This window comes from Oreochromis aureus, linkage group 14, assembly GCF_013358895.1.
Source record: "Oreochromis aureus strain Israel breed Guangdong linkage group 14, ZZ_aureus, whole genome shotgun sequence".
Taxonomy (NCBI): Eukaryota; Metazoa; Chordata; class Actinopteri; order Cichliformes; family Cichlidae; genus Oreochromis; species Oreochromis aureus.
The window spans coordinates 26309839-26334010 of NC_052955.1; the positions used below are offsets into that span (position 1 = coordinate 26309839).

The window sequence follows — 24172 nt, forward strand, 5'->3', positions numbered from 1 at the left end:
CAAGAAAATATGGAGAGGATATTTTAAAGTGAAAATGAAATGCATTAATCAGGCCAGCGTGCTTTTGGATTGACTGCTTTTTTATTTATTTAATGATACAGTACTCATTTACAAAGCAGCCTTATATTCAATGTACAGGAAAAGAACAAAAACATTTTACCTGATAATAAAGAACAGACATGAAACGACGCCTGGAGCAGGCTTTAAATGGTATTTCACATTCATTCAGTCACTTAGCAACATTCACATTCATCTGGGTGAAACATAAAACATGCACAGCAAACATATCAGCCTTCCAAACACACACACACATTTATTTGGTCTTTTTAATAACTTTTGTGATTTGGCTTGATTCCTAATGTTGATCTGTTGAGTCTGTTTTATTAGAGTCGTACAAAAAGGAATGAAAATTCCCACCTCTCTCTTTTTTCAACCAAAATAAACTTTTTTTTGCACTTTTTCCCTGATATCACTTTCCCCCAGTCTACACCCAGGCCTGCCATCCTGGGAAAAGTCTGCTGAGGTTTTTGGGGTCCATGGCTTGCTGGATGAGCAGGTTGACCTGTCCTCCCACGCTGAGCACCGTTCCCTCTTCCACTCCCTTGAGCTTCTCCTGCAGCCGCAGCAGCACCCGCTCCGCCACCTTGTTGAAGCTCTGACTGTCACTGCTGGAAAGAAAATGAGGGGAAGAGATTGAACACACACACAAAACCTGGCCAGCTCCAATTCTGACACTTCTCTACTTGATTACCTGGATTTACGGCTGTTGTCTATGTCATCTCCCCCCATAGTGGAGCTTAGCGTTGCGTTGAGCTCCTGCTGCTCGTCATGCTGCAGGTAAAAAGCTTTCAGGGGGTTCATGGTCCAGTCAAACAAAGGGTCATACAGCAGCACCTATTCAAAACGCACAAAGACACAGAAACGTACAAAAGCACTGCTTAATATGAAGTTACGTAATAAAACATAATATTTAGAGCAGGTAAAAAGCCTCTGTGTAAACCGTCGCAAGATTTTACCTCCACAATAGTCAACAGAGCTTCTTGAGAACTTCTCATCACCTCCATCGTCTTCTCACAGCATCTGAAAGTGAAAGCAGGGTTCAGATTATTTATAGTGCTGAATGTTTAAAATGTCTAAATCACAACAGATTTCCCAACATAAATCTTAATCTGTGGTCTGAGAAAAGATTAATAAGGAAGTTTGTTTCATGACACAACATAATATGCCATTTAAATTTATAAAACTTTATTAATCGTGAAGGAAACTCATCAATCAATGGTGATTGGCTACTCCCACACACAATAAAAGCAATAAAAGCACCAGAATTTTTTTTTACCATGTCCTGTAAAACCTCAGAATTGACGGGGGGTGCACTTTGTTTTTTACCTCGATTTCTACTGCAAGCCACTTTGCAACCCACCTCCACTTCAGTTTATATTTTTCATGTCTGATTCAAATTTGTCATGTCATGGATGTCTGCCGTGTTCTGTCACAGAGTCCAGTTTTCCGTGTATGTGTATAAAAGGGCCTGAAGGTCCAGACCAGCATTATACTGACAAATAAGGGCAACATTTGAGCGTAATTCTGAGCTAACCTCCTGAAAACTCCTTCCACTCCGGTGATGCCCATACCGTCCACAATGTCTCTGGAGAGTCTGAAGGGGACAGTCTCAGGGGTGGGGAGGATCTTGCCTTGCTCAAAGGCCACACCTTTAAAACATCAACAACAAAAACACACACAATGAAGAAAAAGGGGCATCCACACTGGGGGGGAAAAAAAACATTTTCTTAAAGAGTGACCTTCTTGGTGTAAGAATACCTAAATCGATGTGCACCAGTTCAGCAGTCTGTTCGTCGATCAGTATGTTCTGGATGTGTCTGTCACCCAGACCCACGATGTAGCCGACTGTGGACACAAAACAGAAAACAGAAGGATCTTTTTACAATTACTGGATCATCGTTTGGAGATAATATGAAATCTCGTTGCTGCAAATGTATATTTTTTAATTCTGTGTCATGATTGATAAATGTTTTCTTTCAAGTCTGGACTTCAACTGAGAACAAAATGTTGACACGCTGAGGTGAAAGGTGGTGTTTTATGTACAAAGCAAACTGGGACCCATCAATCACCTTAATAATAATCAACACCAACACTTTAGTTTCAAGCCACATCAATTATATGTCGCCCTTCGGTTTGTCACATCTTGTATTTACAGTGCATAATGAGCTTTACTCTGTGAGACAGTGTACCTATAGAGGAGGTGGCCACACTGCGAGTGTAAGCCAGCCGCTTCTCCATCCACACTGCGGGATCCAGGAACCGTTCCATGCAGAAATACCTAAAGACCGGCCTGAACTTCGTGCACACCTCGTTGTAGGCCTGCAGCTTCTCGTCGAATGCAAGTCTCTGAGCCTCCTGCAGTGACAGCCCAACAAAAACTACAGCTGTGAATTCTGAACCCATAAGAAGCATGTGTTGCCATGTTGCACGTGTTTTCCTGTCAGTACCGCCATACCATCATCTTCCTCCGGCAGGCTGGGCTGGTCCAATCTTGGGGTCGGAAGCGTTTGTGAGCTCCTTTAATGGGATCCACCAGAAACTCCCCGATGGGCACCGTCCCAGAGCACCACTCTAACACGCCACTGCGCTGTGAGAAAGGCACCACCTGGAATCAAGAATATGACAGAGATTTTTAAGCAACAAAGGGAAAAAGAGATGAAAGCAAATGTGAAGCAGCGCCACAGATGTGCGTTTATCGGGGAACCTTGTATCGTCTGATGTTGAGCTTCCTCTTGCGAGTGTCTGTATTGCGCTGCAGTAGCATGGAGCACATGCCGAAGACCTGCTGCATCACTGCGTCCTGTCGCAGGTCGTCCTGACCCTGTTTGCATAGAAACACTGAAATCACTCACAGGTGACGTGACCAAAATCATCACAACGATCCTTCATTTTAGTGCAGTTCAGTTTATTTGTACAGCCCAGTATCACGTGTGAGGGCTCAAACTGCTTCACAGCCATAGAAACAAATTAAGAACAGAGAGTGAGCTCTGTAGGACACTGGGAGTTTTAAGACGTTTGCAGTCATTCATTCGTTAATGGCTGAATTCTTTTCAACCACAAATTACATCCTCAGAGTGAAACTTTGTCCATATCTGTGTTATTCAGTTAGATAAAGTTATCTCACAGTTATTTTTTTGCTGCAAAATGAGAGTTTCACACATATGGAACCTGTCAATGAAACCTGCTGTAAGACAGAGTCAGTCAGTCTGCTGTCAGTCTGTGACTGAATGGGGTCAAGTTGGCAATTACATGCTGTTTTTGGTAATACAGTAAATAACTGTGAAAAACCACTGAAAATCACATATCTGTTGTGGTCTACACAGAGAGAATTCACATTTATGAGAAATGTGCAACTTGATCTGCTGACCTATTTTTACTCGTGTGACTGAGGTGTTTGCTTGCTCTGAATCAGTCAATCGATACAACATTGCCATGCAAAATATAGCGATGCTACGCTGTAGAGCTTTTTGTTTCACCACCATCAAACACACAGTTTCAACTCTATTATGTCCGTTTTTTTCACTTTCATCTTATTTTGACAAGCAAACAAGCACACAGATACAAAAATGTTAAGTTTCACCACGACTCTCCCAAGTGGTAAATCATTAGCCTTCAATTGTCTGTCAAATGTTTCAGCAAACACAAACATGCTCTCACACACAAACACACTGCCTGCTAAAGAATGTTTTCATTATAAAGGAGTGAAAGCCTGTTTGTCCTGGTACAAAAACAGGATTAATTATTAGCAATGGCCAAAGCTCAATGGAAAAAAACTCAAGTTTAAATTGTGAGCACCTTCCCGTCAGGGCTGGCCAGACTATAATGGCAAAAAAAAACGACGTCAAAAGCGAACATAAGACACACACAAACGCACGCACGCTTACTTTGACCAGCTGTCTCCTGCTTTTGCCGTCAGAGCCGACGCAGTCGATGATCTTGGGCAGGTTGACTCCTCCGGCCAGGTGATAGTGTGGCATGAAGGACCTGACAGTCACCAGGTTTTCATAGGCACCGGACGGATCCACCTGTTTACACGATAAATATGAGCCAAACCAATCAAAACACGCATCAACCCCAAAACACTTACATAACAAAACTTTATATAAACTCTGAAAGCAGCAAAGTTCTCTCTCTCTGTATGTTTTTAAGTTGTATTTTACCTTAATTTCCATTGTGGGTATGGTGACCTCCTCAAGGTCTCTAATTTGCATGATGGGCTGATCAGCAGGGATGGGGATGGCCTCTGAAACCAAACGAGGACACAAAGGTTGTCTAAGCAGCGGACATTTAATGCACACAACCAAAACATATACTCATGACTTCTGAATGTATATAACTGTACCAGATTAGGTCAACTAGCAAATAAACAGCTGAGTGGACCTGAGCAACTATGAGCAGAAAAGTCTTCATCTTTTTATGACCACAGTGTACTGATCCTCTAACGGCTGCTCCCAGCAGGATAACGCACCATGGCACAAAGCTCAAATCGTCTTAAACTGGTTTCTTAAACATGACAATGAGCTCACTGTACTCAGATGTCCTCCACAGTTACCAGAGCTCTATCCAATAGAGCACCTTTGGCATTTGGTGAAACCAAAGATTCACATCATGGAGCACCATGTCAACATGGACCAAAATCTTTCCAGCGCCTTGTTGAATCTGTGCCACGAAGAATAGAAGCAGCTCTGATCCAAAAAGATGGTTCAACCCACTCCTAACATGGTGCACCTAATAAAGTGGCCAGCGAGTACAACTCACTCTTCTCTGTTTTGTGTCTGCTGGCATCCATGTAAGCCAGAGTGATGTAGGCATCGCACAGGCGCTCGATCCCTCGGATCATCTCGCCTCGCTTCTTCCTGATGGAGGCGATGATCTTCCGGGCGACATCCGAACGCTCCTGAATGAGGGAGAACATGTAAACAATTTTAAAAAAACAAACAAACACACCAGGTGCTTCTTTTTTTCTCTCATGTATCATGTTACAAAATGTATCACAGCCAAAGTTTCAAAACAACACCACTGTCCTCGACGTGTCATATTTAAGCTCCGCATGACGGAGAGAATCATGTAAAAAAGGATGGAAACATCACACCCACCAGATCAAACTGCGAGAGCTGTCGCGTAGCGCTCTTAGACTGCCGGGACCTGCAAAAGTTTTCGTCTTTGTTGGCATTGACCAGGGCGAAGATGATAAAGAGCGTGTGGTGAGGGTGCTGCAGGGATGCTCGGCATATCAGCTATGAGGAGAGAGGAGTACACATGATAAACTGGACGTGGCTGCAGCAAACCTTTTATATAATGCAGTTTACGCTCACAATGATGAATAAAAGAGCCGCATTACCTCATTGAGGACATCGTGGAATCCTGTATCCTCCGCGACGCCAGTTGCCATCTTGGTTCCCATGCGGGCGGCCAGCTGATACATGAGAGGCAGAAACTTGTAGGACGGGATCTGTTTCACCCCTTTCTGTAACACAGAAACAAAAACAGCTTTGTCAGATGATTATATTCGTAAGATTTAGTGCAGATATGTGAACGTTTTACTGACCTTCATCATCTCATTTACATCTTTAATGTCAGCATTTTCCAGCCAGAGGGAAGCCAGCCGGAAGACCCAGGTGTCGTGCTCCTCACCCTGCTCCAGACACTGGATGTAATTCTCCACAGCCTTACACAGAAAGCGCTTTCTGTCCGTCCGCAGGTTGGACAGGGCTTTTTCATCCAGCTCCAGCTCTCTTTGCACTTTTATTGTGTACCTGTGAAGTCGGACGAAGACAGGCTGGAAACAGGCCTTCACTTTTTCTTTGGTTGTAACTGGACCTCAGCTTAAATACAATACATCGAGCTGTAAATGTGCAAATTAACCTGTTGGAGGTCACTTTATGCTCCTTTATCAAGCCCACTTCCTCCTTGGCCTTTTCCAGCAGGGCCTGTTTGTTCTCAAACTCAGATGAGTTCATGTATTTGTCGATGCTCTGGTACTGAGCGTCAGAGAAGCGGGCCAGAGATAAAAACGCCTCAGTGCGCTGGTTCTGGAGCCTGGAGTCCTGAAGTCCCGATTCCCCCTCTATCACCTCTACTGCCTGAGCACAGATGAGACCTTTATTAACTCAACAGCACAGGGCTGTTCTCACGTGAGGAAACAAAAATCAGCATAAAAAAGGCAAAAACGTACAGGTGTCAACACAAACATTAAAGAAATTTAAAACAAGATTTAACCAGATGCACAAAAAATGTCACTACAAAACAGTGACCCGATTCAGAGGTATAAAACACACACAGACACACCATGAATTATTTAATTTTGTCTATATGAAACTGGCGTAGCCAGAGGACATAAAGTGTAAACTTGCAGATGTTTAATATTTATGTCTTCGCCTGCTCCTAATTTGTCTGGACATAAATAAATTATTCATGTGAGGGTGTGTGTGTATGAAGGCCCGCACACTGCCAGGCCTATGGGTAATAAACCATTCATTTCTCTAGGCGATCCCTGCTGTGTGTGTGGATTTTAGGGCGTTTGAGACCTTTTAGATTCCTATTTTGGTCGCTTTTCTTCACACGAAAAGAAAATACCAGAAAATAACTCTTAACTGGAGCCACTTTGTTAATTCCAGGAACTGTGGACACTCCACATGTGCGAAAACGCTTCAGCTGGGTGATAACAAGCCACAATTCTGCCCTTTTAATCTTTTAATAAAGCTTCGACTGCTCATACCAAAAGCTTCTTCTTACCCTCTCCAGGTACTTCTCCAGTATGACTCCAGGACTTTCCAGGCAGGTTTCTGCCAGCCAGTTACCACACAGCCTGAGGCACTCGGTGTAGACTGGTGCTAATGCAGGATTTAAATCCACCTGTGCAACACACATCAAACCAGCTCAATAACCCATCTTGGTATTTGGGATTTAACTTAGCTAATCATACTGTGTTGCATTAGTTACAACACAGCGTTATGTGTCCGTCTGACCTTTTTCTCTAGGCTGTGTATCATCTGTCTCAGCAGGCCCAGAGCCAGACCCTGCTCTCCCTTTGCCCAGAAAACCTGGGCCTCCTCCAGTTGCCACGACGACACAGGTAGCGACGCCCATGTCCTTCCACCGCCGGCATGCTGCTTCATCTGGTAGACTGCACGCTCTGCCAGCTGGATAGAGGTTAGAGGCAACCTTCATATGATATTCACTTGGTAAATGAAAGGAAAACAGTGCTTCAAACCTTCACCTGTGGGTCTGTGGATGTTACCTGCGTGTTTCCGGCCTTGCGAGCTAACCGGCACAAGTCCATGAGATGGTCAGTGAGGACAGAGCTGAGGTACTGGCTGCTGTCGGGCTCTCCCACCCTGGACAACAGGGTGTGCTGGGCCACAGAGCGGACAGCTAGGATGGGTTCCACCAAAGCAAAGTCACTGTCAACAAGGAGCTGAGAGTGGTGCCGCCACTGGCTGTAAACTTCTTTCAGGATGAGGTCTGAGAAGGGTCTGATGTAAAAAAAAAGAAAAAAAAAAAGAGTTAAAACATGAATAAGTCCAGAGGAGACGTCCCGTGTGTTACTGACTGTGTGGTATGCTTCTGCCTGAGTCACCTGGAGAACAGCTCTTTAACACTCTCCAGCTCTCTGATGCTCTGCAGGTTCCTGAGGGCTGGATACAGAGATGACACAGCCTCCAGACTGCCTTTGCATAGCTCTTCCACCTCGGCACCCCTGAAGAAATGCAGAAGCGTTATAAAGCAGAAATAAAGCTGTCGTACTGGAGGGTAAAATTCGATATTTTGTCCACCGCACCTGGCCTGTCTCAGAGTTTCATCAAATATGGAGAACTCTTTATTCCTGAGTGCTTGCAGGGCACAAAACACAGATTCGTGAAAGCCAGGATTGGATTTCTCCCTCCTGCAACAGCAAAACATATTTGGAGAAAAATAAATAATTACCTTCTAACCGTGAGATTATAGTTGTGTTTCATGCACCAGATGCTTCCCTCACCTTTCTGACAGCTCAAAATCCCACTGCGTGTTCCTCCAGGCTGCTTGAAAGCGAAGATCTCGCAGCTCAGCTCCCCACTCGACCCCTTCGCTCTCGAGACCCCTCATGTAGGTGGCCAGGATGCTGCTTAGACCGAAGTTCTGCAGACCCTGTCGGCATAAGATTAAAGAAACTGTGTTACAGTGCACTGAATATATGAGCTAAAAGATTTTTAATCTAAAACAGTCTTTGGAGAATGTGCTTCATCATAGTATCATTTCAATCATACCTCCACGATGCCCACTTGCCGAGTGACCTCGGGAAGGGTACAGTGAAGGTCGTAGGAGGTCAGGGCCCTTCCCCACATAGCTTCGTGTTCGTAGGTGCGAATCCTGTGAATTCACGTGGCAAACCAGCATCAGCAGATCTGATAATGACTGAAGCTTAATGAGGAATAAGTGACCGTGTGAAAGATCTAATTGAAATTTTCTACCTCGTCAGGGGGCTGGTCATGGTCTCGCCACCACAGCCATACAGACTATCGGGCTCGCCGATGCTGCGATACACCTCGATCAGCAGCTCCTATAAATATGCAAAAATGAGAGTCACAGCAAGGAAAGGAGAACAAGAAAGTCTTTTAAAACAGATAAAATAGCTGATGCGTGATAATGATGATACATCAAAATGCAAGATCAGCTTCGACAGCAATGCATTTCCTGGTTGCCAAAAGAGGCTGTCGGGACATCACCTCTTTTGTGGTGAAGGAGCCTGAGGTGGTGCGTAAGGTCGAGAAGTACCCTGTAGATACAGTTGGGATCACTTCATACACTGTTCAGATGCTGGAACCACAACAACAGCAGCCTAAAGGCGCTTTATATTGCAAGGTAGACCCTACAATAGTACATACGGAGAAAAACCCAACAATCATATGACCCCCTATAAGCAAGCACCTTGGCAACAGTGGGAAGGAAAAACTCCCTTTTAACAGGAAGAAACCTCCGGCAGAACCAGGCTCGAGGAGGGGCGGCCCATCTGCCGCGACCGGTTAGGATTAGGGGAGAAAGACAGGATGCTGGACGATGCCCAAGCTGTGGACCCCACTATTCCCACTGGGGGACTTTAACACTCGCATGTACTTGTAGAAGTGACTGGGAAGTATTGCCTAAATGACTTAAACCCTAGCAGTGTTCTGTTGTTGGACTTCTGTGCTAACCACAGTTTTTCCATAATGATCACCATGTTCAAGCATAAGTGTGTCCCTAAGTGCCCAAGATACCCCAGGTTGCAGACAGAGAATCATTTTCATATTCATATAATCGGATCTGAGGCTGAATGTGTTAAAGACACTCAAGTGAAGCGAAGACCTGATGGCGGAGGAGGATGCTGGAAAAACCAGGGTACCCAAATGTAGTGAGGATGTGCTGGGAGCATGGGCTTTTTTCCTCCCATATTTAAATATTTTTATGTCTGTGAAGCTTCACGAACCTTTAATTTATTTCTTAGCCAAACAAATAAAAGTGATTTGACCTGATGTTGTCATTTAGAAAACAAAGCAGCCTGTGTAACTATGTGTGCAACACGAAGGACCAACCTGCAGACTGATATTGGTGTCTTCCATGCTCTTCTCGGTCAGGCTGGAGATCGTGAAGTTCTGGCTGTTCTCTTCAAAATTTAATTTCCGCGTTGCTCTGGAGTTGGTTCTGCAGTTACAGGAAATGAATGGATCAAAAATGAAAAGCTGGATAAAGTTATTTTTCCGTTACTGTTTTAATCAAGCCGCTGCATACTTGCGACTTTCTTCCATGTTAGCTTTGATCTTGTCCACGTAGATCTCGGTGTACAGCAGGGCGGTGAAGTGAGCTGAGCAGGACTGAGCGGCTTTGGCCACCTCCAGGTAGTTCAGATCCAGCCAGAAGTTTGAGTCGCACACTGTGCCAAAGGATTTACTGCAAGAAGGCAAAGCTCTACATTCATACTACAGCAAGTTTATAGGGCAGAGACAAAAGCAGGTCCAATCGAATAATATCTGACTACAAACCAGTCAGCATCCAGTGGCCTCTGCTGGTGTCTGAGATAGTCAATAACTGCAAGCATGGTACGCAGAGAGGTCTTATCATGCACGCCCTGGCTCGCAGTGTCGGACTCTGCAGAGAATAACATAGATGCTCATCTCAAAGCAAACAAGCACTAAATATGATCTATCGTCCACTGTCAAAATATAAGCAATAGGATCAATAATATTTGTCACAGATTCAAACTGACCAGAGTCAGACGTGAGAGGAGTGGCGGAGCGACTCGAGGCCTGAGCGCTTCTGCAACAAAAGCTGAAAAAGTCCTGAATGTGGGAGGAGAGCAAGTCCCTAAACGACCCATCGGAGTCATCCAGAAGAATGGAGTGAATGATGAGAGGCAGTAACCTCTGGCAGCAGTCCACCCACACCTAAACATGGAGAGAATAACGGAGCGACACAGAAGGAATAAGGTAGAGTAGGCTGTACTGACATTCAGTATATGACTACAAATGTTAACTAATTAAACAGAACAAAAAAAATACAGAATTCTGGTTGAGTAATGTAGCCATTCGATTTCTAAACAGCTCACCAGGCAGAGTGGTCGGGACAAAAGCAGAGCCTCACACTTGACCCCTCCGCTGTCCAGCAGCGCTGTGCACAGAGCCTTCAGCCAGCTCTTGTGGCTGCCCGCCTGGGGAATCCAAAACTCCTGGCTCTTCAGGTTTCCTCTGGCCTCTGTGCTCTCCTTGGCAGCCACAGCAGCCACCTGAACGAGGACGTCAGCCAGTAATCAGATGCATGAGCTTGCTGTGAGCTCCCGTGAGGTAATTTGCAGACACGTACAAACATCTAAAACCCACCTTATTCTTGGCTGTTCTGAATGGATTAAGGTAAGTCAGCATGGGGTCTCTGTTGCCTTTGTGTTGCTCCCAGAAGTCGACTCCTGACTGAGTTGCGAGGATGTTCTTCAGGCACTGAGCTGCTGCCCGTCTCACCTCGATTCTGGCAGACAACCACAGCACAGAGCACATCAGCTTTTCCATCATCATGAGTTAAAACCTGATAGCTACAGAATTTGAGGAGTCAGCATACTGCTGTTGAGTGAGCGCGTCATTCATGCAGTTGAAGACGATGTACAGACACTGAGACTCGGTGGATTCGAACAGGGAGACGGCTTTTTCATACAGGGGGTCTCTGCCATGGAGAAGGGCGATGTTGGACAAGTCTACTGGGCCCAGCTCTCCTAAACAGCTGCCTGCCGCCTCTGCAGCACAAGGACTGAGCTATGAGAGCACTGCAAAACTGAAACTAATCAAACTGTTGACATGGAAGACAACACAGCTTTGATTTGTTTTACCCTGAATGTCAGCTCCTCCAGGGTGGCCGGCTGCTAGTTTACAGAGCTGCAGCAGATTGAGGACCAGCTTCACCAGCACACTGTCGCTCGCGTCGGCTAAAAAGGACGACACGGATGGAAAACATTTACATGCAATCGTTCTCACGCAGAAACCACTCTTCCTCCTTTAGCATCATACCGTGGCACTCTTTAAGAAGCTCTCTGATCTGTCCTTTGTTGTCATGCAGCTGTCTGGTGAGCTCCTTTAACCCCTCGAGTCTAGTCAGAGGTAAGGAGTCACAGGATGTCACTGACAGGAAGTGGGCGATCTCCTGCAGGGGGGATAATTAAGAATCCATTCCTCTCCGTATCAATATGATGACAGAAGATCTAAATAGACTTTTAAGCGAGGACATTACATTTCCACATGTATTTGCTGCTTTTACCTGTCTCAGACTGAAGGTGCCAGCGTTATATTTGAGTTTGTGCTGTACAGCCCGCAGCTCTCTGAATTCAGGGATATCAGGGAAAGGCTCCAACCCTCTGATGGCTTCCTTTAACGTCTGCTGATTTTCTATGACAAGAAACTGCAGCAGACTCAGCACCTTCAGGGCAAAAAGAGGATTCAAAATCAAAATCATGCACACTGAAAAGGAGCCACAGTTATTCTAAGAGAAAAATATGAAATAAAGAGGAGTTTATTATCAGCAAACAGTCCATCCTTCTGTCTGTGCACAAAAACCCCAGATTATCTTCCTCCCCTAACCCCAACCGCTCCCTCGGCAGATGGCAGTCCCTCCCCGAGCCTGGTTCTGCTGGAGGTTTCTTCCTGTTAAAGAGAAGTTTTTCCTTCCCACTGTCGCCAAAGTGCTTACTCACAGGGGTTCATGAAATTGTTGGGTTTTTCTCTGTGTGTACTATTGCAGGGTCTACCTTACAATATAAACCACCTTAAGGCGACCATTGTTGTGATTTGTGCAAATAAAACTGAATTGAAACTAAATTGAAAAACAAGAAGTGGCATTCCCAAAAACTGTCTTTCCCATTTTCCTAACAAAATATTAAGAAATTATGGGTTTTGAAGAGTTTTGAACTGTATGCTGTGTACTAAATACTAAATACATTCAACAACTTGGCATGCAATCACTAGTGGTATGCGGATCGATATAGAAATATCGATTCTTCCGACACCAGTAATTTATGTTCTAGAATCGATTCTCATATTAAAATATCGATATTTTAGTACTTTGGGGTAAATTTGTAGTTTTTCATTAACAGGAACACAGTGGAAAGAAACTATATCATACGGATTGTCTAAATTGGAAGGAACTACTTCCTCTTACGCCTTTCATAGTCATATGCGAAATAGGGCTGTATAAATGTGTTGCAGCCCCGGGCCCTGGCGTGCACACTCACAACAATGGCTGAGTCTAAACGGAGTCATGTGTGGACGTATTTTACCTCCACAAACAGCCAAGACACGGTTTGCGATACATGTGGCGAGACAGTGAGATTCTGCATCATTAAGCAATAAGAACAAAAAGTCTGATGTCCTGTAATCATTATGAAGCTATGTTATTATATTATTATTACAATTACATAATGCAATTATATATTGTATTATGAAATACAATGAAACATTAAGTTTTTGAACAGAGTATCGGTATCGGTTCAGTATCGTCGATACCACCCTGAATTTTACTTGGTATTGGATCGGAAAGGAAATCAGTGGTATCGCACATCACTAGCAATCACTTACCTGCTCTGAGATGGAGGGTCGGCTGGTCACCTGAGCAGTTAGAGTTCCAATGATGACCTGTAGGTGGCAGCCCAGAGCATCATCACAGACCTGCAGGGACACGTGACACACGGAGGCCAGCAGGTCACAGCACAGAGCGAGGCTGCGGGTAGAAACCTCATCACACGGAACTGGTCTGTGGGCGGCAGGAAAACAATGTTTGTGTATGTACAGCACAATATGTGTGAAATGTAGAAAAACTGTTCTGTAACCTAGCCTAAAACCGCGCTACTAATGTAGCTAAGTTAGCTCAATTTTTAGCCGGTTTTTGGTGGTAAATGACGCAGTTTGAATGTCTGTTTACCCATTTGTTTTTAATATCAGATACCTTTTAATGATAGAAAAAAACCAATAATAATAATGATAATAATAATAATAGAACAGGAATAGCATAAAAAATGACTGATTTTTTGCTAATTCATATATATATATATATATATATATATATATGTATATATATATATGAAAAAGGATAACAACAACTAATATATATACATATGAGCATTTAAAAACAACCATTAAGAATGGGAAATGACCAATTTCAGTGATCACAGACTTGCTTTGGTTTAAGTTATATTTTATGTTATTTTGGTATTACAAATTTTAAGATCAGTTGTTGTTTTTATTTCTAGTGGTAATGTGTTCCACATCTGTGGGCCTATAACTTTAATTTCATATAATATGATCTGACTGGTTTACTCAGGATTCACACCAGTGTGTCAGTCTGCCTGCGAGTGCACCGACCTGCTGTTAATATGGTGAATGAGCGTGTAGATTATATCTCTGAGAACAAAGGCCCAGGCTCCTCCCAGACCGTCCTTCACCTCCCTGAGCAGCAGGCTGACGAACAAATGGTACATGAGGAGGATGCGGTGCCGTTCGTAGCTGTTGGTCGTCTCCGCTGCTCTTTCACACACGGCCAGCAGAATCCTCTGGATAGAAATCTACAGACAGATGTAACATTATTGCACATAGAACAGAAAACGGAACACTGTGACTATTGTCAAAACAAAAAAAGTTTGACTGGGTGATGATACATGAGACATCATACCGGGGTTTTTGACAGAATGGCTACCAGTGACTTGTGGTTGGCACCATGACACTTGCTGAGGTAGTCCAGTGTAGCTTTGATGACATATGAGCTGAAGTATGGTGGATTTGGTACCGGGTCTAGCTCTCTGAGAGATAGTAAACACTGATTTTGACGTCCATTTTTTTTTACCATACTGAGTATTTAGATGAATGAACAGTAAAAGGAAATTAAAAAGAAAAAAAACTACTAGAGGACGACAAATATCCCAATACCCAATAAAGCGTTTCAGGTCTCCTCTGTCTTCTTCAGCTCCACTTTCTTCATACAGAGTCATGAGCAGTTCCACTACAATGTCAGCCAGGTTACTGTGGATCAGGCTGTCGATTTGCTGTGGACACATGTGAGAAGGTGAATTTTAGAGTATATAAAATCATTTGACTATGGCTTGTTCAGCCAAGCGTTTGACCTTAATAACATTTTCTCAGATCTTAGGACTGACAAGCAAAAGTCTTGAGTACAGATGTACAGTTGATACAACCTGGTGTTACCTGTTTGCCCAGACAGCTGGCATCTTTGAGCAGGTCATACACCATGTTGGCCTTCTCTCTCTGCTGTGCAACCTGCGAGTCCTGGCCCGGCAGTGCAAAGTATGGCAAAATGTTGACCATGATCTTTGGGAAACAGTCTGCCAGTAAGTCCCTCCAGTCTTTGTCAAGAGACCTGCCGACAGACTTCACCTGCTCAAAGTCATCCAGGAAGACGAGGCGGGGGATCAGCACCGGGTAGGAAGAGCTGTAAGGGTATTGGAAAAGGATGCTCAGTCAAAATACACTTCCTAAATAACACCAGCTTAACGTAACTATAGCAGAAGGAAATGTCACTCAGTGAGGCAAAGATGAGCTTGTTTTTTCTCACTTATAGAAATCTTTGACTGTGTCATGATCCAGGAGACTGTAGGGGAAAGATCCAAGAGTGTAGCGGTCATCAGACTGTCTCTGTGCGAGCCACTCGGCCACCAGGTAGTTCAGGTGAGAGCTGACGAATGTTTTTACGCTCCTGTAGCCCAGCGCTCTGGAGACACTGCACAACATCTGAAGAGAAAAAGAGGACAGGACAAATCATGTCACCCTGGACGATTACTGAACCATAGTAAATCTGTTTGCATGCTTGATTGAAATATTCTCCTCCCTATATTCTGCGCCTTGAGAAAGGAACTCCCATAAATCCACATGCAACGAAGTCAGTCGCAAAAATCCCACCTCTTACTGGCAGTAAAACTGGCCCACAGTGACATACGGTGCAGTATTAATCTGTGTCAGAGTAGTTATCCAAAGCAAGTTTTACCTCACTTCTCCAATACATCAAGACCTGGTAAAAGCAAAATTGCATTCAAGTAGCTTGTTACCTTTTTAATGAGCTGCTCTTCAATATTATTTTCTTTATAGGACTGGAAGAGTGCAAACAGGGACTGTTTTTCACACACGGGGCTACAGCACAGTACGACTGACAAGCTCTTGAGCAGGGTGGCCTTGCGGTTGAACATCTCGTCCTCCCTGTCCTCAGAAGAGCAGCCTCTCTGCGTGTGATTGCACAAACAATATGTTAGTCGCTAAAACATGGTATGTGCGGGGGGGTTCCCGACGTGTGGCAATGCTGCTCAGTCTTACCGGAAGCTTCATCCCCTCCTGAGCCTTCAGGTAAACGTTCTCAAAGGCTTTCTGTTGGTGTTTTAGTGGCAGCATCTTCCTCTTATCTGGTTGCTCTGAGTTCATGTCCAGAAACAGCCTGGAGATTTGATACCAGCGAGCACATATTTATCTGTCTGATCTTGGTCTTGTTTTATGTTTATTAGTAGTAAAAGACGGAAGCGTACCTCTCCACTGAAACGGCTACCAGCATGCGGACTTGGTGGTGTGCATCTGCGAGGTGAGATGGAAGGACAGCAGACACGGGATGGTCTTCCTCTCCGTCAGAGGTTCTGATGCTCAGGATGGCCCACTTACAGCATGGGTCGGCCTAACCAAGCCGAAATGACAGGAAACACAAAAGAACAAGTCAAAAGCAGTGACAACGAGAGCTGCTGCAGTAATGGGACACTTTTACGGGCAGTAAAAACAGCAACATTGTTGCCTAATTGTAGATTTTACCTCCAGGAGAGCAACCAGACATTGCACTAAAGCAGCTCGCACAGATGCCACGCATTTACCCGTATGGCTCAGGAAACTGAAACGCAGTGCAATAAGAGCATTAGTAACAGTTCTGACTACTATACACTTCCACAGAAAACAATACATTGTTTGTAGTGCAACAAATATACATGTTTTACCCTGTTGCTAACCCTTAAACAAGATAATTTCAAATTCCAAAAGAAGGTAATTTTACACTTGACTTCTCTATCAAGGATTGAAAGCATGTATGTAAATGTAATCTTTTTTAAAGAGCAGCCAGTTCATCTATTCATGGTGTAAAAACATGCTTCTAACCAGAATCCGGACACCACTTTCAGCAAGGATCCCTGCACATGTCTCATCTCCTCTGGCATGTGATGGGTTTTCCCCAGGCTCTTTATGGAGGGTAACAAACTCATTAGTACAGCAGCACAGATCTCCTGGTCCTGACGATACAGAGAGCACAGGTCCCTGTGAAGACGGCAACAAATACATCTATTTATTACCACAGACACATTAATTCACGTTGGGCAGATTGAATGCGTCTAACAAATACGAGTAAGAGAAAGGTTCTCATACGCCAGAGGACGGAGCAGCGAGTCAAATTCCTCCGGGGAGAGCGAGTCCTCAGCAGAAAGCTTCTTCAGCAGGATGAGATACTGCAAGAAAACCAGATAAGTGTTTTCTGGCTAAAGGATTGCCACGGTGATCCTCCAAATTTGCTGCTGCCTACCATGTTAAGGTGCAGGGCTTTACTGAAATCCATCTGCTCCACCAGCAGCAGCAGCTTGCGCCGCACTTCCTGGGGTTTGAAAAGCAGGCCGTGGACGGGCTGGACCGAGCCGCACTCACACAGGAACTCCAACACTGCGAGGAGAGCCAGGTCCTGCTGTGCCAGATGATCTTCTGATAGAAGGCTTTTTGCACCTGCAAGGTAGCGAGCATTGAAAGGTGCTAATTTTTTACTTAGCTGTCTGTGTTTTTAAGAAAGGAACAAACCAGGAAAGGACCCGACATACCTGGGCTGCAGGAAGTGTCGGTGTTGTCTCCTTTGGGCCTGTGGTTCCCGTTGGTGCTGCTCTGGGGCTCTTCACCATCATCAAACAAGTCAACATCATGGCCTTGCTGAGTTCTGGTCATTTCCCACTCATCATCCATGGGGTCATCCTCATCCACGGCAGTGACTCTCCTGGGAGCACTGCTTATCTAAAGGGAAGAAGAAGAGAGCTTGGTTTCACAAGCCTGCTTTTCACATTAAGGTTTTTCCTCTTCAATCTTTTAAATCGGTGACATTCTCTTTCTGTCGCTTACCAACATTTTGCAGATTTCCGCCAGCTCGCTGAGGAGGCTGGCTGGCAGAATCATTATAAAGAAACCAGAGGAGGCGGGACAGATATTTTCCTGCAGAATAATCACAAACGTAGTTAAAATCCACTGTCAATGCCTGACTTCAACGTCAAGAGATACAGTTGTATTCTAGAAGAAAAGCTTTCGTCACCTTGTTTTTTCTGCTGGCAGACTGTGTGCAAAGCTTCATAACAGACCTCAGGGTGCCCATGGTCCCCTCCTCCGTCATTTTTACTTTCACCCCTGAAACAAACCCGCTGAAGTCCTGGGCGAGAGCCTATGAGCAAGAACAGCCCGAAAACTTTAAAGCTGAGGCTCATATTTCATTTCACCTTTCAATATGACAAACAAGGGTTCTCAGCCAGGCTGGAATCAGATTTTATGACTTTAGATAACTGATTACCTTTGCTTTACTGAAGAGCTGCGATCGGCAGGCCTCCTCCTCAGTCAGAAACCCAGTGGAGACATAAGCTGCCAAAACAGCGGTCAGCTGACTGAAACAACGCACCAGACACTCTGGAGGAGTGGACTGAGACTGTGGAGGGTCCAAAACAATAGATGTCATTGTTTACAATGAAAAACAACATTCATACGCGCACACACATCCGACTTCAACTCACTTCAGGAGAGAAGCAGTTGAGTAAATTGTCAGCCACGCAGAGCAGGGACTGCTCCAACTTGTTTCTGAGGCCGGGGACAGCAGCAAACCGGCTGTCAGCCGACGCCGTCCTCGCCGACTCGTCAAATCTGCGGACTTCAGACGGTGATGTGTTGAAGCTGAACTGCTGGTACAGTCTCTCGATCTGTTCCAGGTTGTCTTTGGCATCGGAGGGCATTTGCTCTTGAGAAAAGGCACTTTGAAGAGAAAGGAGTTGCAAAGAGGGTTAGTTTAATTCCCAAATCTCAAAGCAATACCTACAGAGAGGGCAGAGAAAGATGCAGTGCAGAAACTGGCTGTATATTAAGGGTTATGGCTAGAAATTGTATATAGTAATAAAAGAGGTAGAAAATACAACAATTCCCCTCACCTTTCTATGCCATGAGTACCCAGCAGGAACTTTAGGCCGACTCTGGCGTCCTTCAGAGTGAGAGAGACCAAGATGTTTGCTATAAGATTGTGAGGAAAATCTCTGCAATTAAAAGAAAAGTTTAGGCTTTAATCTGAAAATTGACATACAAAATAGACTTTATTCTAGGAAAAAATCGATAAACAAAGAAAAAATATGAAGTAAGGTTCAATTTTCTGAGATTCAGAGTTTGTGCAAACAGAAAAAATAATCCTATAAACAACACTTTTTTAACTGGAACATCTTATGTTTTGAATATAAAAGCATCTTCTACTAATATTGACATCAGTTTATAAGCTGCCAACCTGCAAATGATGGGGTGAGGTCTGGAGCTGTCCTCTATCTCATCACTCTGGTCGCTCATCAGCATCCAAGCTATGAGGCTCTCCTTCAGATTAGGTGATGTGGCTCCTTCTGTGGCCCCCGCAAAGTCCCAGCCTGAAGCTGAGATGAGACTTTTTGGGACCGGACACTTTAGCAGGGCCTGGGCAAGACAGAGTGCAGCACTCCTGCGTACGAGGAATCGAATCACATTAGTACCTTTTCTGTAATTAAACAAAACTACTGATGCAATGAAAAAAGAGAGAAACTCACTTGGACGGTTTGCATACTGATCCAGATAAAAGCTTCCAAAAGTCTCTGTCCACATTAATCAGTCCTCCCTGGATGATGGAGGCCAGCAGGTCCAGGCTGAGGGACTCTGTCGGGGACGAGCTGACCCCACGCACTGCCAGGCCCCATACCTTAACCCAGAGCCTTCCCAGCTCCGTCCTGTAGACCTGGGCTCTCTCTGGGTAGCGAGCCTGGCACCGGGCCACCTCTCTCAGACATCGCAGCACATACAGACCCCTCTCTCCCCTCCGCTGCTCTGCCAGGAGCTGGTGCAACACTGACAGCAGTGAGACCAGCTCCCGTCCAGGCACCATGTATGGGTACTTAGAGGTGAGCGCTGTGGTGATTTGCAGCCTGAGAGGGAAAATAAAAGACGGGAATGTCTTTATGTGATGCTGATTGCACAGCAGTCCTTTGTGTCTCAAGGCAGAATTGATGCCCCATAAAATAAAAAGCAATATCGCTGATTTATAAGTCACTCTACCCAGTAATCGTCTTTATTTAACTTGAAAATGTGTTTATATTATTTGTGCTGTGATTATCATACCACGGTATGACATCAAAGTCACTGTGCTGAGGCTGCAGATGCTCACGGAGGACCTCCCAGCCCATTTCGATACGCCGGCGCTTGCTGGCAGCTCCGTGGGTGGGACTGCCCATCTGTGTGGCTCTGATGGAGGCCTGGGTGACCTCCACGATGTGGGTATCACTGTCATCATTAAACAGCTACAGCAAAAAAAAAACATGCGGGCGTTTAAAGGATTAAATTTGTCCAGACAAACTCCTCTAATGAGCTTCCTCACCGCACTTTTGAGCAAAGCTGAACCTTGATGCACTCGGTGCATACATGACATTCGATCTTTCTTACCTGGTGACAGATGTCAGCCGTGAGCTCAATGAGATTGTCTTTGACGGCTATGTGTCTGGTCCCTGTGACGTACTTCCCTCTGCTGCCTATGTGACCGATCTCCCTGACCAACGCGTTGTAGAGGTTGTACAGCAGACTCCGCCACTTGGACCAGTCCTCAGCATGCGCACCTGCAGTATGAGTGAGCGCAGCCACCAGTTATTGGTTATTTATTTAAGGATATTCAAATATTTATGCTCATGACGTTTAAATAACTACTGCCAACAAATGAAAGCAAACCTTGAGTTCAGCCACAGGTTTGCAAAAGTTTATATTTTTGATGTTTTCGCCAGTGAAATTTGAAAGATTGGTGCACTGCGATTAAATTTAAATTAAAGTTTTTTACTTGCTTACTGGTTTCTATCTAACATTCACACACACTCACACACCAATTAATGCATTAGTCTGGAATGCATCGGGAACAACCCGAGATTCAGTATCTTGCCCAAAAAGAAGGTTGGAAGCAGGAGCAGACAGGGATCGAACAACCAACCTTCCAGTCCGCTCTACCTCCTTAGCCACAGCCCCCCAAATACAAACTGAGCATCAGAATGAGGAAGAAAGCTGATTTAATTACTTTGAATGTACCATGCTTGTTGTTGCAAGACATGCTGCTCTGAGTGTTTCAGAAACTGCTGATCTGCTGGGATTTTCCTACATAACCATGTCTGCAGTTTACAGAAAATGATCCAAAAAAGAGGAAATGTCCAGCGAGCGACAGTTTTCAAAGCGAAAATGCTTTTGTGATGTCAAAGATTAAAGGAGAAAGGTTATATTGTTCTAAGAGATAGGAAACTCAAATATGCCCTTCTTAAAACAAAGTGGTTGGATGGTCTTCATCAAGGTGAAGAAGAGCATCTCAAAATGTGCAAGACGTCAAACCTTAAAGCAGATGGGCTACAGCAGCAGAAGACGAACCAGAAAGGAAGGTGTACCTAACAAAGGGTTTGTGAGTGTAGCCTGGCCTCCGACCACTATTAACCACAAACACTGGAAACCAACATTTAAAATAAAGTTTTTAAAAGAAGAACCTGTGTCCTGTGTCTTGGCTCCTTTGGGGTGGTGGACACAAATCTGTAGGTTGAAGAACTCCACAATCTCCTCTTTGAGAGCTGGATTGGGCCTCATGTCTGCCCAGACGTACAGTATGGAAGGCAGAAGCTCCTCTCCCAGTCGACACAGCCTCATCCTACAATTCATGGCTGCAGATCTCAAGAAGATGTTCAGAGCTGAGACGAGGTGCTCCAAAACAGCCAAGTGTTTCTCCTGCCTGATACGATTGATACGAAGAATGCATAGTGTTTAAATTTAGCGACTAATACCGGAACATTTATTCAACGCAAATCTAAAACGGTGTTAAAAGTCTTCACCTGACATTAAGCAGTGCTTTGGAGAAAAAGCTGAACAGCGTGTCATTGAATCCATCGGTCTGCATGCAGCAGCCCTGCACCACCGTGTGGATCACTCTGCTCACCAAAACGCGGTTGATGGGTCTGGACGAGGAGTTGAACAAACCACAGTACAAGTCCAAAAGATCTAAGAATCAAGAATAAACACAGATCCATCAATTCTTTCTTTTGTCTGCTTCCTGATGTTTATAAAATAAAAACTCCAAATAGCCCACTGACTATGCCACTGCTGTGGAGCGATGTCACACCAGTACTTGCGGACAGAGAGGATGTCCTTTACAAGGAGGCTGCTATAATCTTCTCCATAGGCTGAACAGCAGTACGAACTCTGCAGAACCTCCAGCACATGTTTCAGCAGCTCACTGCACTTCAGACGAGGCCCGCCTGGAGGAAGAAGAGGACACTCTTAACTGCAGTCCCCACAGTTCATTCAATATTTTTTCTACTGTGTCTGATGAATTAATGAAAGATACTTATAAATATAAAGATACATGAATGTTCCCTAATTTATTACGACATACATTCACCCAAAACATATTGCAACCTGCTCCTGCTCTTACGTTTGTTAGCACAGCGAATGAAGTATTTGATCAGGCTGCATATTTCAGCCATCTTCTTCTGCCGCGTGGCCAGCGTGGTTGCCGTGACGTTGGATTTGCTTGATTGCATGCTTTCCGTCTCCTTTTGGACATAGCGCTGCAGAAACCTGATGCAAGAAATGCCAAGCAGAGTAAAGAGCATTCATTTATAGAAGCCACTTGTTCCGGTACATGGGCTAACTTTAGCTAAAATCATTTATGAGTTACGAGCATGTTGCAGAATATGAAATAAGAGCAAATACTTATTTAAGAACTTTTCAAAAGATGCAAAAAGGTAGAAAATAGTCCCTTCTCTGGAAACACCTTATAGATATATACATTTTGTATTTATATGGTTGCAAATACTCTGATGCAGGTTACCTGAAAACAGCATCCCATGTGAGTTGCTTGGAAGCTTTTGCTTTAGCTGATGAGTTACGATCGAGTTCTTGCACAATCTCTGGAGATCGAAGGAGCCGTCTGAAGTGCTCAGCTTCTTTCTGATAATAATTACGAGATGAAATAAAAAGCATTTACACCGCATTGATTAAAAAAACATTAAAATCAATTCAGGTTTATTTAATTATGGACAATTCCCCACAAAATTCACTTCAAAGCTCTTTATACTGTAAGTTAAAGACCCAACGGTATTGGAGAAAACCCCAACAATCAAGCGACCCAATACGAGCAGGCACTTAGCGAGGTTGGGATGAAAACCCCCCATTTTAACAGGAAGAACGAGGATTTGAAATTCTGTTCAATAAATACGTATAATGTGTCACAACTGAGAACTTGTGGGGCTATACAGACCATTAACGTACCAAGATGACTGGCAGATCCTATTTTGTTTTTGTTGCTACTCGTGCCAGGAAAGTAAATAAACCTTTATTTAAAAAAATAACTGATTTTAGAGTCTTTCAGCTATTCATCGCACTGCCTTTGTACACTTATAAAGTGCAAAATTGATGTGGTGCAAGCCACAGGCAAATTGCATCTTATTTGCAAGTGGGCAGGACAGATGCTGATGCTCAGCAGATGTATAAGCGATGCAATCTGAGCTTCTGACTGAGTTCAATATTTTACAGTAAGAAGAGCCCTGATTTGAAGGTAGTAACTAAAAGAAGCGAATTAAAGGATAACTGTGGTTGTTACTGGTGTTGGGCTGCTTTGCCATGATAACTGGACAACAGTGTTAGTTAGCATCCTCTGTTATTTTAAAATAAGCTAAATAGGGAAATAGGGAGTTGTTTAACCTATTTAAAGTACATTGAATCGCCTATGAATTCATTTATTTGGACAACTGATAGGCAGTAGTTCGTCTTTTTCACCTTCCTCTCTGTAGCTTTGTCATTCTCGAGTGCTCTGCAGCAGGCCAGGAGATCATGAAGAGCCAGGCTCATTGTGCCTCACCGTGGATGTACACACTGGAGGGACAGGATGTTGACAAAAGTTGTTACTCATCCGCTTTATACCTACACTATTATTACTTAGTAGACATTGTAGATTTCTACCATTCGACCCACACTTTATTCACTGCTTCACTGCTCATGCAAACTACTTTAGCAACACGAAACTGGCAGATTAAGCTTTTGACTTCATTCACAAATGTCCATTCAAACACCTGCGCTGTTCACTGACCTCAGATGACTGCAGTGATTGCAGTTACGGAGTTGTCACACTTGCAGGTGCAGATGTTAGCTGAGTTAAGGCACACCGCTACTGTACCTGCCATGACAACTTTGCCATCTTGTAGAGCCACGCGCACGCACGCACACGTAACCCACGCATAAAATATTCCCGCCCCAGCAGCAAGGCTCAACTGCTCACATCACTTCCTTCTTATGCCTGGTATTGAGTGAGTCCATTCACTTTTCTATCAGCATGAAAA

General features: G+C 44.3%; 1 protein-coding gene across 2 annotated transcripts; it reads right to left on the reverse strand.

Moving 5' to 3' along the window:
• Positions 1–62: 62 nt before the first annotated feature.
• atm (ATM serine/threonine kinase) lies at positions 63–24060 on the reverse strand. Of its 2 annotated transcripts, none has more exons than XM_031752673.2 (63): positions 23923–24060; positions 23613–23708; positions 22666–22784; positions 22267–22412; positions 21926–22090; positions 21668–21833; positions 21329–21567; positions 20259–20428; positions 19938–20116; positions 19373–19744; positions 19084–19287; positions 18740–18841; positions 18332–18566; positions 18115–18246; positions 17863–17988; positions 17676–17765; positions 17384–17570; positions 17098–17291; positions 16944–17023; positions 16680–16835; positions 16344–16419; positions 16070–16212; positions 15864–15981; positions 15602–15772; positions 15112–15287; positions 14745–14988; positions 14469–14584; positions 14215–14341; positions 13908–14107; positions 13125–13299; positions 11812–11970; positions 11565–11697; positions 11387–11482; positions 11122–11293; positions 10890–11031; positions 10619–10795; positions 10280–10457; positions 10056–10161; positions 9805–9963; positions 9609–9717; positions 8511–8599; positions 8307–8409; positions 8039–8187; positions 7841–7945; positions 7640–7759; positions 7301–7535; positions 7029–7202; positions 6796–6915; positions 5926–6143; positions 5609–5816; positions 5402–5527; positions 5157–5297; positions 4819–4957; positions 4221–4303; positions 3945–4085; positions 2765–2881; positions 2516–2665; positions 2250–2415; positions 1819–1905; positions 1595–1709; positions 1017–1080; positions 752–894; positions 63–668 (listed from the first exon to the last, which is right to left on the reverse strand). In XM_031752673.2, the coding sequence occupies exons 2-63, from the start codon at positions 23682–23684 to the stop codon at positions 485–487; spliced, it is 9288 nt and encodes a 3095-aa protein (XP_031608533.1). In that variant the 5' UTR covers positions 23685–23708; positions 23923–24060; the 3' UTR covers positions 63–484. The 2 variants fall into 2 exon arrangements, with proteins under 2 accessions (XP_031608533.1, XP_039454016.1); XM_039598082.1 differs by having other exon boundaries at positions 17098–17318.
• Between the last annotated feature and the right edge of the window lie 112 nt (positions 24061–24172).

Bases quoted from the DNA above. Each gene is read 5' to 3' on its own strand.
- atm (XM_039598082.1), bottom strand. From the start codon at position 23,684: ATGAGCCTGGCTCTTCATGATCTCCTGGCCTGCTGCAGAGCACTCGAG. The intron at 16,213-16,343 runs GTAAAATCTACA...CGGCTTGGTTAG, and splicing joins GTCTGGTTGCTCTCCTGGAG to GCCGACCCATGCTGTAAGTG. The intron at 15,288-15,601 runs GTAACAAGCTAC...TTTTCTCTTCAG, and splicing joins AAGAGCAGCTCATTAAAAAG to ATGTTGTGCAGTGTCTCCAG.